General features: G+C 51.7%; 1 protein-coding gene across 5 annotated transcripts in view; it reads right to left on the bottom strand.

The window, feature by feature from the left end:
• Positions 1–18,234, bottom strand: part of Iqce (IQ motif containing E) — a 43,900-nt gene extending 25,666 nt beyond the window's left edge. For 2 of the 5 annotated variants that reach the window (XM_052754203.1, XM_052754205.1), the window contains exons 1-10: positions 18,065–18,230; positions 15,745–15,792; positions 13,142–13,187; positions 10,618–10,746; positions 8,788–8,858; positions 6,121–6,234; positions 5,959–6,009; positions 2,220–2,290; positions 806–878; positions 536–585 (exon numbers count right to left, since the gene is read on the bottom strand). In XM_052754203.1, the coding sequence (XP_052610163.1) occupies positions 536–585; positions 806–878; positions 2,220–2,290; positions 5,959–6,009; positions 6,121–6,234; positions 8,788–8,858; positions 10,618–10,746; positions 13,142–13,187; positions 15,745–15,792; positions 18,065–18,100 (689 nt within the window). In that variant the 5' untranslated portion in view covers positions 18,101–18,230. Of the gene's footprint in view, positions 1–191; positions 258–535; positions 586–805; positions 879–2,219; positions 2,291–5,958; positions 6,010–6,120; positions 6,235–8,787; positions 8,859–10,617; positions 10,747–13,141; positions 13,188–15,744; positions 15,793–18,064 lie in introns of all 5 variants that reach the window. The other 3 variants (XM_052754201.1, XM_052754202.1, XM_052754204.1) reach the window with 3 other exon arrangements.
• Positions 18,235–18,667: the final 433 nt, after the last annotated feature.

Genomic DNA, 18,667 nt, shown 5'->3' with positions numbered 1-18,667 from the left:
CATGGGGCATCTACAGTTCACTCTCAGAGCATAGACACGTGTGGTGTCAGCAGGCAGTAAGAACAAAGGAGGCTGTAACAAGGCCAATAGATACGCATCAATGTGACCATCAGGAACAGTGGAGGGCTCAGTGGTAACAACCATGAAGACCGGAGCACCCCAGTTAAAAGCCAGGCACTGGCAGTGTGTACCTGTAATCCCAGCACTGGGGAGACATGGACGGGAGAAACTTGGGGCTCCAGGTCCCATGTGCGACTCTGTTTCAGAAAATAGGGTGGAAAGCTATCAATAGACGAAGATAGCTGATGTTGACTGGTGGTCTCCCTATGTGCACACATGTTCATATACACACAAATGTGTACACATGAACACAACACACACACCCCACACAGTAAGCACTGCACAACTGCCAAGAAAAGCGGGGGGTGGGGGTGGGGGTGGGGGCAGGCACGCGAGCCCATGGCAGGTCAGGGCCACCTGGCTCTCAGAGCAGCCTTGACAGCACAAAGACAGGAGACCCCACATGCGATCGTACTTCTTTCCTGTGGCTTCAGAACTGGCCAGGAGGGTCTGCAGACGATGGATCTGCGAGGAAGCAAAGAGCAGGTGTCAGAACCACAACAGAGGCGGGCAGCTTTCCCCAGTCTACAGTCAGGCTCCCGACTCTGGCTTCATGCAGGGAGAGAAAACTACGCTGTGGCTTTGCTGTGATGACTCGGCACGGCCACTGCATCCGAGCGCATGCACAGCTGCAGGTTTCAGGCATCAGGATCCTCCCTGACCACATGCTGCAGGGTGGACACACCTCTTCATAGTATGTCTCCATGGCGATGCGCATCTCCTCCAGGTTGGTGGTCTTCATGTCGGTCTGCAGTTTGCTGGAAACCCAAGTTCAGAGTTAACATGGTGGGACTAACAACACCCAGGACAGGCAGAGGAGGAGGGACTCCCAGAAGTCAGATAGGACAGCAACGAGAAAGAGAAGCCTGGCATGGGCCTTCGCCATGTGTCCATACTTCTGGAACACTCACACCAGCCACTGCCCTAAGAGCCTCACACCATCAACAGATTAGTCTTCTCTAAGAAAGGCTACCCTGAAACACTGGGGTCAGTGGTACCAAAGGACCCTGGCCCTTGGGTCACTTTTAGAGCACAACAGCCCACTTTATAAAGAAGAATCAGAGAGCCAGGTGTAGTGACACATACATGTTATCCCAGCATTCAGGAGGCCGGCACAGGAAGACTGGGAATTTAAGCTCAGTCTGGGCTACATAGCATGATGCTGTCTCAAAACAAGACAAAGATAAATAAAAGCAAATCCTTTGCTCCCCTGCCCCCAACAGCACTGTCACCTTGCCCTCAATATGTCACACACTTCAGAAAGAAGGCACAGGAGAAAGCAGAGCTCAGGGCACAAAACAGGCAATCAGCACACACCCAGACTCACATTGCCAACTTCATCAAGAAACAAGAGAGGGGCAGAAATGCTGTAGGAACAGGGCCACAGGTGCAGACAGGTTGCCTGTTTCCCTGAAATGGACTTAACCACATCTAAGATTATCCCTTATGTTAGTGACACCAGAAAGCAGCAGGGAGGATGCAGGGTCATGAGGCTGGGGGCGTAGCACAGTGTCTGCTGAGAGGTCTTGGAATCCAGACCCAGAATGTTCACACTGGACCTCAGCGGTGAACTGCATACTGACGGGGATCGGGGAGTAAAAAGTTGAAGAGAAATGCTGTTTCCTAATGAAATTTGGAGGGAATTCAAATTAAAGAAAAGGCTGAGCCTTGCCAGGTGGTGGTGGCAAATGCCTTTAATCCCAGCACTTGGGAGGCAGAGGCAGGTGGATCTCTGTGAGTTCGAGGCCAGTGAGGGGCTGGGGTGTGGCTCAGTGGTAGAGCACCTGCCTAGAATCCCCCAGTGAGGGGCTGGAGTGTGGCTCAGTGGTAGAGCACCTGCCTAGAATCCCCCAGTGAGGGGCTGGGGTGTGGCTCAGTGGTAGAGCACCTGCCTAGTGGTAGAGTGCTTGCCTCCCACCATGACATTCAGGGGAAGAAGGAGCCAAGATTTCTCATAGTTTGAGGTCTGAACAAAGACGTGGCAGGAAGGGAGAAGAAACCCAACAAGGAAAGGGTGGATGGGGGAGAGGTCCGTCTCTGCTGGCCCAGCGCAGCGCCCACAGACACTGGGGACCTCCCACCTGCCCCTCAGGTCGTACTTGATGGTGTTGTCCTTTTCCTTGCACTGCTGCTCCAGCCTGAAGATCCTTTGCTTGAGCCCGGTGATGACCTGCCAGCAGAGGGCCACCACCTCAGCACAGCCACCCACTGAGGGCTCGGCCTGCGGGGTCCCCAGGATAGTCAGGTACCCCCTCCTGGGAGACCCTACAGCCTTCGACCTTCTTTCTATCAACTTGCTCCCTCACTGAGGGGTGCTGAGTAAGTGACTGGGAGAGCAAGATGCAGGGTCAGAGGGCAGCAGCCAACCCTCAGAGCCCTGAGGCAGCTGTCCTAGGTAACACACTGTGAACTGGACGAGAGGGCTGCATGTACAGTCAGTTGCTTAGTAACAAAGAAGTCACCGGAACCGGGATGCTGTCCTGTGCCTGGGATCCACTGGGACCCAGCAAGTCCTTGCCCAAGGTCAAGGGGCTGTTCCACCAGGCCCGAGCCTTCCCGTCTTCATGTCTCCTTGGGGAGCTATTTCCCTCACAACCTAAACAACTTTTTTAAAGTGAGGGTCTCTCTGTGTGGCCCAGGCTGGTGTCTGACTTCTGATCCTCCTGCCTCAGCTTCCTGAGTGCTGAATTACAAGCTTGGGCTACCAGGACTGGCTCACAATTGCTACTTTGAACCAACTTCACACTTACACACAGACACACACACATCAGACACAGACAGACAGACACACATACACACACTCACACATACACACTCTTGGCATTGGAACAATAAAAATACAGGGCTTGGCTTGGAGAGATGGCTCAGTAGTTAAAAGCACTGGCTGCTCTTCCAAAGGTCCCAGGTTCAATTCCCAGCACCCATGTGGCAGCTCACAACCATCTCTAACTCCGATTCCAGGGAACATGATGCCTCCCTTCCTTCTGACCTTGGAGGGCACCAGCCATACATGTGGCACACAGACATACATGCAGACAAAACACCCACACACAGAAAATTAAAAATTAAAAAAGACAGGGATTCTTTATGGAACTATCTGTTCATTCATTAATGAATTCTACAACATCCTCCAATGTCCTAAGTAAACATTTTAATTAATACTACACTATTAGATATATACTTTCTTTTTTCCTTTTTGAGACAAGGTTTCATGTAGCCCAGACTGGCCTTAAAATCCTTCTTTACTCCAAGATGACCTTGAACTTCTGATCCTCCTGCCTCCATCTCCTGAATGCTGGGGTTGTAAGTCTGCAACACTATGCTGGAATTTGAAAATATTCTTTAAAAAGCTTACCAGTGGGGCCTGGCAAGATGGCTCAGTGGGTAAATGCCCTTGCCACCAAGTCTGATGACCTAAGTTGGATCCCTGGAACCCACAGGGTGGAGGAGAGAACTGACTCCCACAAACCGTCCTCTGACCTCCACATGTACACCTTGGTATGTAAGTGCCCCTCCAATAAACAGACAAATATAAAAATACTTTTCAATTAACCGAAGTATTCTGAGGCTGCTATGTACCACTCAGGATGGCTTTGCAAACTGCTGACTGGGCAGCTATCATCGTCCCTGGGTAGGTGACGGGTGAGTCCATCAAGAGCAGCAGGACAGAGCAGGCTCCGGTGCTTGGGTCCCGACGTGCAGGCCTCGCCAACACTAACACTCGGGTGTAGGTTCTGAGCACTGCTCTTCTTATCTAGGCCCTGCCAAATCTGGCTTGCACCATCCTTGCTAATCCTGTTGCTTTATGGTGCTAAGGTTTTACTCAGTAACTTAAAATAAGTTCTTTCCTCCCAGTATGCAGTGCTGGGGAGATGAGAAGCCAAGTCTACCACAACCGCCATCCCTGCCTTCCCCGAGCCTGGGAACAGCAGGGAGGAGCCAGATTTGGGTAAACCTCTGAACTTCCTTTTCTTGCTTTTAAAATGAGGGGCTGGGGAGATGGCTCTGTAGCTCAGGTGCTTGTTGCAGAAGCATGAGAAACTGGATTCGGATCCCCAGCAGCCACAAACAAGGCCTGTGTCCCTGTAACCTCAGCACAGGGGAGGTGTAGACAGTAGCACACAGGCACCACACACACGCACACGCGCGCACGCACACACACACACACAGATCCCTCTTCCAGAAGATGAAATGAGGTCACAAACACACTGGCTGTACAGTCACAACTTCAGGATTTGTTGTTTTCTAAGACATTTTCTTGCAGTGGTGGTGCACACCTTTAATCCCAGCACTCAGGAAGCAGAGGCAGGTGGATCTCTGAGATAGAGGCCAGCTCGGTCTACAGAGTGAGTTCCAGGACAGCCAGGGCTACACAGAGAAACCTTGTCTCAAAAACAACAATAACAAAGACATTTTCTTGAGTCAGCAGTGTGGGCTGTGGTCTGAGCACTTGAGAGGCTGACACTGGGGACTGCTTGAGACCACAAGTTCCAGGGCAGCCTGGGTAACATAGCAAGACACTGTTAAATAAGTATTTTCTTGTGGTCATATACTGACCATTCGCAAGTGTTAGGTAGGTGTTGACTTTGAGTCCTAAACACAGAATGTCTTTAATCATTTATGCTAAATGTGTATTTCTATACGATGTGTTATATATCTGCTATTTTCAGACTCTTAAAATTTTTTTTTGTTTGTTTGTTTTTTTTCAAGACAGGGTTTCTCCTTGTAGTTTTGATGCCTGTCCTGGAGCTTGATCTGTAGACAAGGCTGGCCTTGAACTCACACAGATCCGTCTGCCCCTGCCTCCTGAGTGCTGGGATTAAAGCCGTGTGTCACCACTGCTCAGCCAGACTCTTAAATATATATATATATATTTATACACACACACACATTTTTATTTTCTCCCCGGAGCTGAGGACCAAACCTAGGGCCTTAGCAAGCGCTCTACCACTGAGCTAAATCTCCAACCCCTCTTAAAATATTTTTATCGCATTTATTAATGTTAGGGTTGGGGTGGAGAATGCATGCGATGGCCCTCATATGGAGGTCAGAGGACAACTTCCAGAGACTGAAGTCTCCTTCTATATAGATTCCTAGGACGGGACTCTGGCCATTAGGCTTGGTGGCAAGTGCCTTGATGCCAGCCTTGCTGGTCCTATCTCCCAGATCTTACGTCTGGAATATCCCTGGTGACCACAGACATTTTGCATACTCCTACAGAGAACACTGCTGTAACCTAAGGCCCCGCTTTGGGGCACTCTTGCAATCCCCTTTAGTCTGAAGGCTTTGCTACCATTTCTTCATGTCGTCCAGCCCATTAACCCACCGCTCTCTTACTCCTTGCACCCTCCTGACTCATGGGGACAATGACATATTCCACACCCTCCCAACCCTGTCTTAAAGCAGAAACTGTGGTTTGGATGTAATTCTCAAGTTGTTCATTGAGACCCTGCTTTTGTTGTTGTTGTTGAGGGTTTTTTTGTATTCTGAGACAGGGTCTCATGTCCCCCAGGCTGGCCTCTAACTCTACGGAGCAGAGGCTGACCCTGAACTCCCAAGTGCCTCCTTCTATTTTCTTATTTAACTCAGGTTCCCTCCCAGGCCCTGCTCTGGAGACTAAAGCCAGGGCTGCACACTCTCTCCCCGGCAGGCCTCACTGGGATGACGTGGCGTGTCTTCTACCTTCCTGCTGCCCTCTGAAGTACCTCAAAGTACTATCTTGTGACCTCTCTGACGCTACGAACAACACTTCCAGAGAGTTCTGAGCCCATGCCCCTTCCCTTAGCTCCACTCTGATCTCAGTGGAAGGCTTTCCTTAGAGCAGGCGGCTCTACTCACCCAACCAGTGTCGGGCTTTTTCTCGGCCAGGGTTCGAACGAAGTCTGGGCCCTGTGGGAAGCAGACGGAGACATTAAGGTCACGTGGCTCTTCCTCCCCCTGCTTCCCACAGCACCACTGGCACCAGCAGCAGCAGAGGCCTCTGTGGGCCCTGGGACTTACTCGACCTGGATCCAAAAGCTGTTCTATCTGCCGATCCTTCCTGCTGTTCTCCTCTTCCAAGCGCCGAAGCTTTGTTCTCATCAGATCCACATCGCTTTTCTGCATATGTAAGGACTGCAGAAGAAAAGGAGGTGGGCTGCCTAGATGGTTCAGCAGGTAAAGGGGCTTGCCACCAAGCCTGAGTTCAATCCCCAGGATGGACACACACACACACACACACACACACACACACAGAGTGGAAGTTGTTCTTCCCCCAAGTCATTCTCTTACCTTTATGCACACACAAAACAAATAAATGTAAAAACAAAACCCAACCAATCAACCAAAAACAAAGAAAAGGAGGGCCACATTCATACAGTCTGCATAAGTACAGTGAATCCGTGAGTTGGGGAGGCTCCTTCTCTCTCTTTTTCTTTAGAGTCTTAACACCCCATGCCAGCCTAGACCTGGCAGCAATTCTCCTGCCTCAGTTTCCCAACTGCTGGGATTACAGCCACACTTGGCTTTGAAAGAGGTTTTTAAAGCCCAGGGTGTTACAGGAGCTGAAGAGATGGCTCAGCAATTAAGAATTTACAACCTTCCATGCCACAGAACCCATGGGATCTGATGCCCTCTTCTGGCCTGCAGATGTACATGAAAACAATACATTGATAAAAATAAAATACATCTTTTTAAAATTTTTTAAAAAGCTGGGCAGGGCCAAAACAAACAAACAAACAAACAACAGCTGGGCAGTGGTGTCGCACGCCTTTAATCTTAGCACTCAGGAGGCAGAGCCAGGTGGATCTCCGTGAGTTCGAGGCCAGCCTGGTCTACAGGGTGAGTTCCAGGACAGCCAGGGCTGTTATACAGACAGACCCTGTCTCAACCCCATAAGGGTCACTCCAACACTCGTGGGTGCAGGAAAAGGCACTGCACCTGACACCTTTCCCATTTAACACCAATGGCAAACAGCTGAGAAATACTTTTAAGACTGTGAACTTTGGCCCTGGAAAGTCCCAAAGTCTTTACTTGATTCCGTCTGTCATACTACATAACACAGACTGATTGATGCTCCTTAGCAATACCACAGGGCTGGAGAGATGGCTTAGCAGTTAAGAGCACATACTGCCCTTGCAGAGGACCTGGGTTGGGTTCCCAGCACCCTCAGTGGGTTACTCAAAATTGCCTATTTCTCCCACTCTAGTGGATGCAATGCCCTCTTCTGGCCTCCATAGACCTCTGTACGCACATGCACACAGGGGCACACACATTCTCTCTCTCCTCCCTCTCTCTCTCTCTCTCTCTCTCTCTCTCTCTCTCTCTCTCTCACACACACACACACACACACACACACACGATTAAAAAAAAATAATAATAATGAAGGAATACTAGCCCTCAGCTGTGTGTGGGGAGAGGTGCTCCCAACATCCACCTGTGGCCAAGATCCTGTAGTCAACTCTTATTTAATTTTACTTTTTGCAGTTCTGAGATTGAAGCTAGGGCCTTGTGTGTACTTGGCTGGCACACTACTGCTAAGCCATGACCCCAGCCCCTCTGAGAGACTCTAGGTAGGTGCTCTACCACTGAGCCACACCCCAGCCCCTCACTGAGAGACTCTAGGCAGGTGCTCTACCACTGAGCCACACCCCAGCCCCTCACAGGGGGATTCTAGGCAGGTGCTCTACCACTGAGCCACACCCCAGCCCCTCACAGGGGGATTCTAGGCAGGTGCTCTATCACTGAGTCACACCCCAGCCCCTCACTGGGGGATTCTAGGCAGGGGCTCCACCACTGAGCCATACCCCAGCCCCTCACTGGGGGATTCTAGGCAGGTGCTCTACCACTGAGCCACACCCCAGCCCCTCACTGGGGGATTCTAGGCAGGTGCTCTACCACTGAGTCACACCCCAGCCCCTCACTGGGGGATTCTAGGCAGGGGCTCCACCACTGAGCCACACCCCAGCCCCTCACTGGGGGATTCTAGGCAGGGGCTCCACCACTGAGCCACACTCTGAGGCCCTTATCGTGAGACTGATTCTACACAGCACTCTGCTGTTCCACAATGGAACACTGTGCCATGCACATTCTGAAAGTAGTCTACTACTATGTCTCCAACTCCCCTCACGCAGATCTCCAACTTACAACAATGAGTTTAAATAAAGTCAGGGTCATTTCCCCAGAGGCCTGTTTCTAGCCCAAAACTATGGCTCCCACTGTTACAAGGTACCACTTATAACAGTGATTCACTGTTGGGGGCTATCCACTTAGTGGTCTCCCAGGCAGAGCAGGAACCCCTCTACACTACTTCCAATGGCAGCCCTGCCTCAGCTGGGAATGTCCACAGAGGGGCTGCAAGTCCTTTTCAGGGGGTCCTTTTGCTGCTGCACAGCTGGCGTGTTTACATTTAGGAGACATGGTCCCATGTATCCCTGGTTATCCTTGAATTTACTATGTTGCCCAGCTGGCCTTGAACACCTTACTCTCCCCTCTATCTCCTCAGTGCTGGGATGACCGGCAAGCACCACCATGCCTGGTGAGCCCACCGCCTCTTCTGCAGTTGGTGGACAGGCCTTCCCTTCCCAGGACAGCCAGCTCCTAGAGTACAGTGCCAGGGCGTGGCCTCCACGTGACTGACACTTTCAGTCAGTCAGAAAGGCTATCAGAGAGGCGCAGAGGGGACCCTACCTTCTTCAGCTCCATGATCTCATCATACATGTCCTCCTTCTCTCTGTAGACACAAGTCCCAGAGACGTGACCTGGAGGAAGACACACACACCTCTTAGGACATCCTGGGACAGTAGAAAGGACCTCTGTTATGCCTGGAGGGAAACCTGAGAGTTAATAAAACCATACTAGTTTGTTTGCTAAGATCGAGGAGTCTTGCTGGATAGCCCAGACTGCCTACAGTTCAAGATGCTCCTGCCTCAGCCTTCTGAGTACTAGGGAGACAAGAGAGTGCCCTCCAGTCTGGCTGACTGAGGGTGTGTGTGTGTGTGTGTGTGTCTGTGTTTGTCTGTTTGTCTGTGTCTGTGTGTGTCTGTGTGTGTGTCTGTCTGTGTCTCTGTGTGTGTGTGTGTGTGTGTCTGTCTGTGTGTGTGTGTGTGTGTCTTGAGCCTGTGTTCATGCAAAGGCCAGAGGAGGACATCTGGAGTCCTGCTCTATGGCTCTTTGCCTCATTCCCTTGAGACAGCGTCTCTTACCGATTCCAGTGCTAGGCTGGCAGGCAGAAGGCCCTGGTGGTCCTCCCGTTTCTGTCCACCACAATGCTGGGTTACTGGGAACATACCTGGCTTTTTGCGTGGGTGCTGAGATCTGCACTCAGGTCCCTGTTTGAATAGCAAGTGCTCTAACCCCATGAGCCAGCTCTCCACTTATGGAGGTTTTAATGATGCGTAACCAGTTATAAATCCAAAATACCCAAATAAGCCTAAACCATAACCCTAATCAATAGATTTGGTTCAGAGGGACATGGAGCCAGCCTCACCATGTTGGAGAGCTGTTCCTCTTGGTGAAGGCCCAGAGAGGCCAACAGGCCCCATGGGAAAACACTAGTAAGGAACAAACCAGGAACCAGCAGGTAACAGCACTTGTCACCAAGCCTCAAGACCTGACTTCCACCCAGGGCCCCCAGGGTGGCAGGAAGGGAATGCCTGACCTCCACATGCATGCCACAGCACACACACAGCCCACCCACACCCAAGGAGCTTAAATGTAACTCTATTGAAGGAGGGTGACACGATGGCTTGGCTATGAGACTCTCTTCATGAATCACTGTCCCTCAGAACATTCTAGAATGTCTTACAGATGGAGCTCGTGCATAAAGCCAAAAAAATCTCACCCCTCAATTGCTAGAGGCTTTCCTTTCTGCTCTCCTGGCCTTGTTCCTGGGAGCATGCTCACCATGGCTGCCAGAACGCCTGAGGTCTGCCCTCTTTGCTCTCATGGCTTCTGTCAGGTGGTCAGGAGTGCAGTTGGGGGGGGGGGGGGTCCACACGTGCTCCGAGGTAAGCATGGAGCTCAGGGGTTGGGTCACACTTCCTGGTTTGAATGTGCATGGGTTTAACAGGTACAAGCATATAGTCTGCGAAGCTCTATCTCTCATCATGCTCCAAGGTTGGAGGATGCCAGGAGATGGAGTATACTGGTAAATGCCTAACAAGCAGCTCACAACCCAGGGAACCCATTTCCCTGGTGTAGACATTCCCACTTCAGGCTTCCAGTGTGACAAAGACCAGCTCACAGAAACCTTAACACTCATCTCCTGCAAGCTGGTAGGAAAAGGCTCCATCACACCTCTGTCACTGGGCAGCGCTGAAATAACCTTGATCAAATGGGGCTAGAGTGTCCTCAGGTGGGCCTGGAAAAGCCATGCCCACCAGTGACATGTTCAGTATCTTGGAGAAGATAAAAGACAAGCTCACTGAAACCACACGCTCATACACGCTGTCTCAAATCATCTGCTATTTCCCAAACTCTGTCTTAAGCCGGAGCACCCTCCACAGGAGAGCCACGTACCCTGTTTCGAGGCTCCCATCCACAGCTTCTGTGGGGTCAAGGACATTCTGCTGCTCAGAGGCATGCTCCCTGCTGTCTTCAGAGACCGCCAGGATGCCGCTTTTCTGGGCTTGGAGTAGTAAGGTGACTCTGGGGAGGTAACATGCAGTTTAACAGCTGTGGAGTCGCTGTGCCTCGACACCTTCACTTTACAAAGATAAAAACTGGTCAAATGCAACACGCAGAGGGCGCTCCAGGAGGAACACACGCTGGCAAATACCAAGAAGTATAATGATTTTTATTTACTGACCGACTGACTTTGAGGTGAGGTCTTCCTATATTGATAGAAACCCTGGGTTCAAGAGACACTCTTATTTTTTTTTTTTTTTGCTTTCTGAAGATTTATTTTTATGATTTTAATGACTGGTGAGGTATGTATGTCTGTGTGTGGGTGAGTGCAGTCACAGTGAAAGAGGCATAAGATCCCCTGGAGCTGGAGTTACACACAGTTTCAAGTGGGTGCCCGGAACCAAATGCAGGTTCTCTGGAAAAGCGGAAAGTGCTTTTAGCCACTGAGCCATAAATCCAGCCCCTCAAGAGATTTTCTTTTCTAACCATCTTGAAACAGAACTTGGGGCATTGAGTCATATCCAAGCCCCTCACTGGGAGATTCTAGAAAGATGCTCTACCACTGAGCTACACCCCAGCCCCTCACTGGGGGATTCTAGGCAGATGCTCTACCACTGAGTCACACCCCAGCCCCTCACTGGGGGATTCTAGGCAGGTGCTCTACCACTGAGCCACACCCCAGTCCCTCACTGGGGGATTCTAGGCAGGTGGTCTGCCACTGAGCCACACCCCAGCCCCTCACTGGGGATTCTAGGCAGATGGTCTGCCACTGAGCGATATCTGCAGTCTGGCCTAGCATATTTAGTCAAACTATAGATGTATGTCACCATATCTGGTTTTACAGTTAATATATAATATATATATTATATATACATACACACATATATAATATACATAGTTATCCTCAGTTACAGAGTGATTTTGAGGCTAGCCTGAGCTATGAGACTGTCTCAACAAAAACAGAGAAGTCATATGTGCGCGCGCACACACACACACACGGAAAGGTCAGGTCCCTATAGTTTTGGGATAACAAGTGTAGGACTTCACACTTGTCAGCGAGACTCCAGCACAGACTGACACACGGGTCACTGAGCCCTGGAGCATGGTGACAGTGACACCCAACATCAGGAGGCCTTGCTGGCACCAGATCAACCCTATTTCCGCATCACTGTCCTGATCAATAAATGCTGCCTCCCTAAGCTAACGCTAGGGACAGGGACAAAGCTGTCCTTGTCCTGCTGAGGCCTCGGTAGCAGAACAAGCCCAGCGGTCCTACAGGGGTGAAAGTCGCACAGCCCTTCCATCTAGGAACACACACCCCTCCCCAGCGCAGGCCCATCCACTGCTCGAGAGCAAATCCTCGGTCAGAAGCATCCTTTTAGAGGCCTGGGGAGACAGCCTCACAAGCACAGGGACCCGAGTGTGATCCCTGGGGTCCACACAGAAGCCTACATGGTAACACATGCCTCCAATCCTGGTGCTGGGGAAGTGAGGATGGACAGATCCCAGGGACTCACTGGCCAGCCAGTCTAAACTAACTGAGTTCCAGACTAACGAGAGAACCTATGTCAGAAAACAAGATGAACAACAGGGCCTAGGTACTGTGGGATGTTCTGTATGGCAAATGTGTTGCTAATTAGTCAATAAATAAAACACTGATTGGCCAGTGGCTAGGCAAGAAGTGTAGGCGGGACAAGGAGGAGAATAAAGCTGGGAAGTGGAAGGCTGAGTCAGAGAGACACTGCCAGCCGCCACGATGTCAAACAGCGTGTGAAGATGCTGGTAAGCCATGAGCCATGTGGCAAGGTACAGACTTATAGAAATGGATTAATTTAAGCTGTAAGAACAGTTAGCAAGAAGCCTGCCACGGCCATACAGTTTGTAACCAATATAAGTCTCTGTGTTTACTTGGTCGGGTCTGAGCGGCTGTGGGACTGGCAGGTGAGAGAGATTTGCCCTGACCCTGGGTCAGGCAGGAAAACTCAAGCTACACCTAGGGGTTTCAATGTGCAAATACTCATGTCCACATGCATATGGGTGTGTAAACCTATGTGTGCACACATGCACATGGGTGTGTGAACACACACACACAGGCTTCCTTTCACTTCAGCTGTCCCCTGGCCTGAGAACTCAAAAAGAAGTAAAGGCAAGCCCTGCTCATGCAGTAGTCTTATGGGACAGCTCCGTGGGACAGTGACCTGCACAGCGCTCTGGGATGGGGTCCCAAAACAAACTCAGGAAATCCTGCTGCCACCGAGTCTCCCCTCCAGCTGCACCACTGAGTCCCCTCCGAGTCCCCTCACCAGAAAAGCAACATCCTTCCCTTTCTCTGGGACCCAGGGGAAAGACCATTCTTGCCACACTGCAGAGTCACAGTGGGGATGAGGGAACAGTGCATCTATCTAGTCATACTTACTCGGTGATGTGGGAGGAGGTTTGTGAAAATCTTTTCTTTTCGTTTTCTGGAAGAAAGAAGAAACAATGTGAAGCACGCTGGGCATTCTGAGAGGCCTCAGTGGCACTGCTGGAAAAGCTCACCACGCTGAGTGAGCCATGAAGAGACAGGCCCTGACGGGGACCCTGGCCAGGGCAGACCTCTGAGGTCTGAGGTACTCCAGAGTGTGCCCCATGCATGGGAGGGCCAGGGCCAGGGGCTGGGAGCCAAAAAGGCCACTCTCTCTGGGCATCGTAGCACAAGCCTTTAATCCCAGTACTTAGGAGGCAGGCAGATCTTGAGTTCAAGGCTAGCCTGGTCTACAGAGCGAGTTCCAGGACAGCCAGGGATACAAAAGAGAAATCTTGTTTTGAAAAGTCAAAAAAAAAAAAAGTGGGGGGAGGTCTCTCTCCTATACTGTCCTCATTCCTGCTCTGCATACTGGTGAGCACTTGTGTGCCCACAGCAGGTGTGGTAAGTTAAGTTCATGGCAGATCCCCATTAAAGAAGAGAAACCCAGCAAGACTGTATGTGAAAAACAGTCTCCATGGCAACCAGACACTCGTGCGGTCCAGTGGGAACAAGGTTCTGCTGCTTCTAGGACTGGGCCTTAGAGAGTGACCTGCCCTTCTAAGTACCATTCAGGCTGGGGGTGAGGGCCGCAGCATGTGACGTGCCCTGCTCCCCCTCTGGTGGGAACACTGTCCTCTATGCCCCAGAGAGACAAGGCCTGTGACATCAGGATCACCTCTGGGCTGAGGATCCTGGGCTCATGTCCCTATGACATAGAAGAGAGCTCCTAGCTGCAGACACACCTTGTGTAACAATTTCTTCCCAGATTGAAACATCCCATCCCGCAGGATGCTCCTTAAGCACAAAGGTAAACAACTCAAAATAGCTCCAGGAAGTCCCCGAAACTGACCATACTCACTAGGCTCCTCCCTGCCAAAGTCATTCTCAGACTCCAAGACCTGGGTCACTTGGAAAGGACATTCTCCATCTGTTGAGATTCCTGCAGGGTGTGCAGTGTGCTCGAGGTCCCCAGCCGTGTGAGCTGTCACTCATGCTGGGTGGGCCTTGGTTAATGCGGCTGTGTTTGAGTCATTTTTTGCTCCTATCAAGTGACCTCTCTCCGATATTCCTCTAAGTAACCCCTCACCAAGGTGGACTTTGGTGGTATCTGGACTTTGCTTTGTCGTAGGATCCCTATCTGGGGTGAGGAGACATGTATGTTGTGTCTCCCCAGGAAAGGTTTTGTCACATAACAACACAGGTTCCTCCTTGGGGACAATGGGCTTGTGAGGCTTCTAAATGCAGTTGAGGTTTCTTGTGTCGGGTCCCTTCAGAGCTCATGGATAGCTGGAATCAAGTCTACACTCAGGGTAACTTCACTGGCTTATCCCTAAGTGGGTACTTAGCATGCTTCTTTTGCTGCTCAGCACAACTTACAAAGAACCCAAGAGGCTAGCTAATCCCCAGGGGGCACTGGAAGTGAAGTTCCACTGTAGAGCGCCTGCCTAGAGTCCCCCAGAGAAGGGCTGGGGTGTGACTCAGTGGTAGAGCACCTGCCTAGAATCCCCCAGAGAGGGGCTGGGGTGTGGTTCAGTGGTAGAGCACCTGCCTAGAATCCCCCAGTGAGGGGCTGGGGGTGTGGCTCAGTGGTAGAGCACCTGTCTAGAATCCCCCAGTGAGCGGCTGGGGTGTGGCTCAGTGGTAGAGCACCTGCCTAGAGTCCCCCAGTGAGGGGCTGGGGTGTGGCTCAGTGGTAGAGCACCTGCCTAGAATCCCCCAGTGAGGGGCTGGGGTGTGGCTCAGTGGTAGAACACCTGCCTAGAATCCCCCAGTGAGGGGCTGGGGTGTGGCTCAGTGGTAGAGCTCCTGCCTAGAATCCCCCAGTGAGGGGCTGGGGTGTGACTCAGTGGTAGAGCACCTGCCTAGAATCCCCACTGAGGGGTAGGGCGTGGCTCTACAGTGATTCCTAGTCTGACCACCTCTGCCAGTTTTCCTGACTAGCTCCTAGCACTCTGGGGATCCAGTGTGAGCCTCCGTGTGGGTACAGGGAATCACATCTGTGGACTCTGCAAGAGCAGCAAGTGCTTTTAATCACTGAGCCATCTCTTGAGCCCTTCATAATTAATTTCTATAATTAGCTTTAAAATGATAACCTCAGTTTTTATTATTATTTTGTTGTTGCTGCTGCTATTGTTTGAGGCAGGGTCTTAAGTAGCCCAGGCCAGGTGACATTAAACTCATCCTCCTGCCTCCACCACCTCCCAAATGCTAGATTACAGGCATGTACCACCGTGCCCAGTTTATGCAGTGTTAGAGACGGAACCCAGGGCTTCATGCCTGCTAGGTAAACCCTCTATCAACTGAGCTATTCCGAGCCCTTGAAATTGATTTCTAAAAAGTAAGAAGTTTAAAACTGACATCTCCCATTTAAATTCAACTAGTAGACTGAAATTTCTACACCAGAAGCAGCTCTGGGCACCAGTGCTCTGGGGCCTACCAGCATCTGGGGAGACTATTTTACAGACACATCCAAGGAACACTGACCTGGGGTCTGCCACCCTGCTTGCACTCACCGTCTCAAAGTCGGAATCAAAGGTAATTGCGGACAGACTGTCATCACCCTGGAAGAAATGCAAACAGGGTCACTGGAGGGCACCTGCTCGGGCCGTCAGTCCCATTTCTACACTGCCTGTCCCAGCTGCCGCCACACCACCCAGCACATCCCATGGGACATCACAGGAAGCTTGGGACATCGCCATGCTGCAGTAGCCAATGTCCCCCAACAGTTAGAAAGGAGGGGTGGGAGCAAGGGGATCCCTCAGCTGGAAAACGCCAGTGCTGGAGGTAGAGACAGGTGCATCTCTGGAGCCCACTGGCCAGCCAGCCCAGCCTTAGTGCATCTGAGGCCAGTGTGAGACCCTGTGTGTGCAGATAATGTCTGAAGAATGTCATGTGACATTCCTCTGGCCTTCATTCATGAACACACATAGGAAGAGGAAGGAGTATGTGTGTGGGGGTGCGAATGAAAGGTTCTGCCTGGCCGAGTGACTCTGTATGCACAGAGTTATGGTGGGTTCTCAGGACTACTGTGTGCCTTTGACAGCATGGTGTGTGTGTGTGTGTGTGTGTGTGTGTGTGTTGGTGCCTGTGGATTCCAGAAGAGGGCGCTGGATCCCCTGGAGGTGGACAGGCAATTGTGAGCTGTCTGACATGGGTGCTGGGAACCGAACTCCAGTACTCTGAAAGAGCAACAACTACTCCTAACCCCTGAGCTATCTCTCCAGTCCACCCCCCATATACTTTATATTTGTGTGTATACATGTATTTGGTGTGTTCATCTGCGTGTGTTCATGTGTGTGTGTGTAAACATATCGTGTGTCTTCCTTCACTACTTCCCACTTTGACACAGGTCTCTTGCTGAACTCTGAGCTTGTCAACTGTGGCTGGTCTAGCTAGCCAGCTTGCCCAGGGGATCCTGTCTCCAGTTCCTGAGCATTGGGATTACTGGCAGCAGCTGCACCCACGTGGGTTCTGAAGATCTGAACTCTGTCCCAGTGCAGGCAAGCATCTTATCCCTGGAGCCTTCTTCCCAGTCCTTGGTTACATTTAGGAAAACACCTCCTGGTGGTGCAAGTCAGGATCTGGGAAGCTGAATTTGAGGCCAGCCTGGGCTACATACAAAGTCAGATCTTCTTTTTTTTTTTTTTTTTAAATATGGAAAGTGCTAGCCAACAACCTTAATGGTAAAAGTTACAGAACAATAGAAATACGATGTTCTAACCTATGGGGGAACAATGCAAATGAAAAATACAACAAATGTTAATTGGCTTTTTGTAGATCACCAGGTTATGGATAACTTCCCAAAGGTCCTGAAAGAATAATGCATTATCTTTGTAATTACAACACAAGAAGGTTTTAACTTCTTCAAGGGGGAGAGCCCAGTGAGGGGCTGGGGGCATGGCTCAGTCGTAGAGCACTTGCCTGGGCTAGGGGTCTGACTCAGCCTACAATCCCCCAGTGACCGTGTGGTGCAGGCTCATCAGTAGCACTCTGGCCTGGCATGAGGGGTTCAGTCTCCAGCAGCACACACACAGCAAAGAGTGACCGACTTCCCAAACTAGGTAGGACTCAGGAAGTCTCCTCTGCAGGGACTAGTAGGAAATTCCAATTGCTCTCGGCTCACCAGAAGCACTGTCCCTCAGTCTGTGCGGAACCTTCCACGGGCCCTTGGACCCTTGATAAGTCATTCTGCCCATAGCCAGGTTCCTGCCTACTCCCTTCAGTCCCCTTCTCAGTATTATCCCAGAGTATTATCTGTCCCTTGGACATGGCACTTTCCCGCTTCGAAGCCTTTTGCATTTATTGTCCCCGCTGGCCTGTACCAAATTCTTCCTACTTGTCTTTGTGATTGGGGACATCAGCCCATGGCCCTGTCCTATAGCCCCCACTGGAATGCACAAAGTTCACTTGGTACCAGCACGCACAGAGGGCCAGCGGGTCCACCCTGCACCGGGAGACCGAGGGCGTGGCACGCCTCTTCTAGAGATGCCTCTGACCCGTGCAGGGTTGGCCATGGGGGTGGAGGCCTTCTCCTTTGCGTGGGATGGCTCTGAGGAATCACTGGAGTGCAGCCTTCAGCAACACTTACGAGGTGAACTCGTCACCAGCCGGCCGCGGCCTCAGACCCGCAGCGCGCGCGGGAGGGCGCGGTCCTGGGGACTTTCTGAAAGCAGTGGCTTCCGCGAGCGCGGGTCGGAGCTAGAGGCTGCTGGGGCGCGGGCGCGGGCACGGTGGCGGCCTACGCCCGGGGCTGGCTCTTGTGCGGTAACAATCGGCCTGCGGGAGCTGGCTGCCACCATGCGCCTGTTCTCCCTCTGCCCCGGGCCTCCTTACCGTCTCGGAAGCCAGCTCCGCGGTGTCCAGACTCATAGTGGCGGCGCTGCGCGGCCTCCCGGGCTCTGCGAGATCGGCCCTCAGCGTGGGCGGTCTGCCAGCCGCCCTGCTGCCATGGCAACCGTGCCGCGGCCACAGAGCCCCGGATGTGGACCTCCCTGTGGAGCCTGGCGAACCGTGTGCGCGCGCAGAGTGAGCGCGGGCGTGGGGGCCGACCATGGACTCTTCCGGGGTTGCACTGCGCAACGAAATTTTGTCCCCTGTGGGTTTTCGGTTTCTCGTGATGCATGAATTGAACCCTCCTGCATGCAAGGCCGCCTCTCTACCTCAGAGCTACGCTCTCAGCTGCAACTTCAGGAGCCCGAGTTGGGTTTCTGCAGACAGTGGCTCCAACTGTGCAGTCCAGTGGGCAGGGGTTCCGAGGGTCGCCATGCTGAGTAGACACAGGAGACAGGGCGTAAGGCACCATTGTTAGTGATAGGCACCTATTTAAATGTTTCTTTTTCCTCTAAATAATCCAAGGTGTTGGGAGCCTAAGTGACTCCCTAATTGTTAGACCTAGGACGGGCACCTTGCGGGAAGAACATTCCACACCAGGACTAC

The sequence above is a fragment of the Peromyscus californicus genome, unplaced genomic scaffold (genome assembly GCF_007827085.1).
Source record: "Peromyscus californicus insignis strain IS unplaced genomic scaffold, ASM782708v3 Scaffold_2__1_contigs__length_46816999, whole genome shotgun sequence".
NCBI classification, from domain to species: Eukaryota; Metazoa; Chordata; class Mammalia; order Rodentia; family Cricetidae; genus Peromyscus; species Peromyscus californicus.
This window is presented reverse-complemented; position numbering and strand designations above follow the sequence as displayed.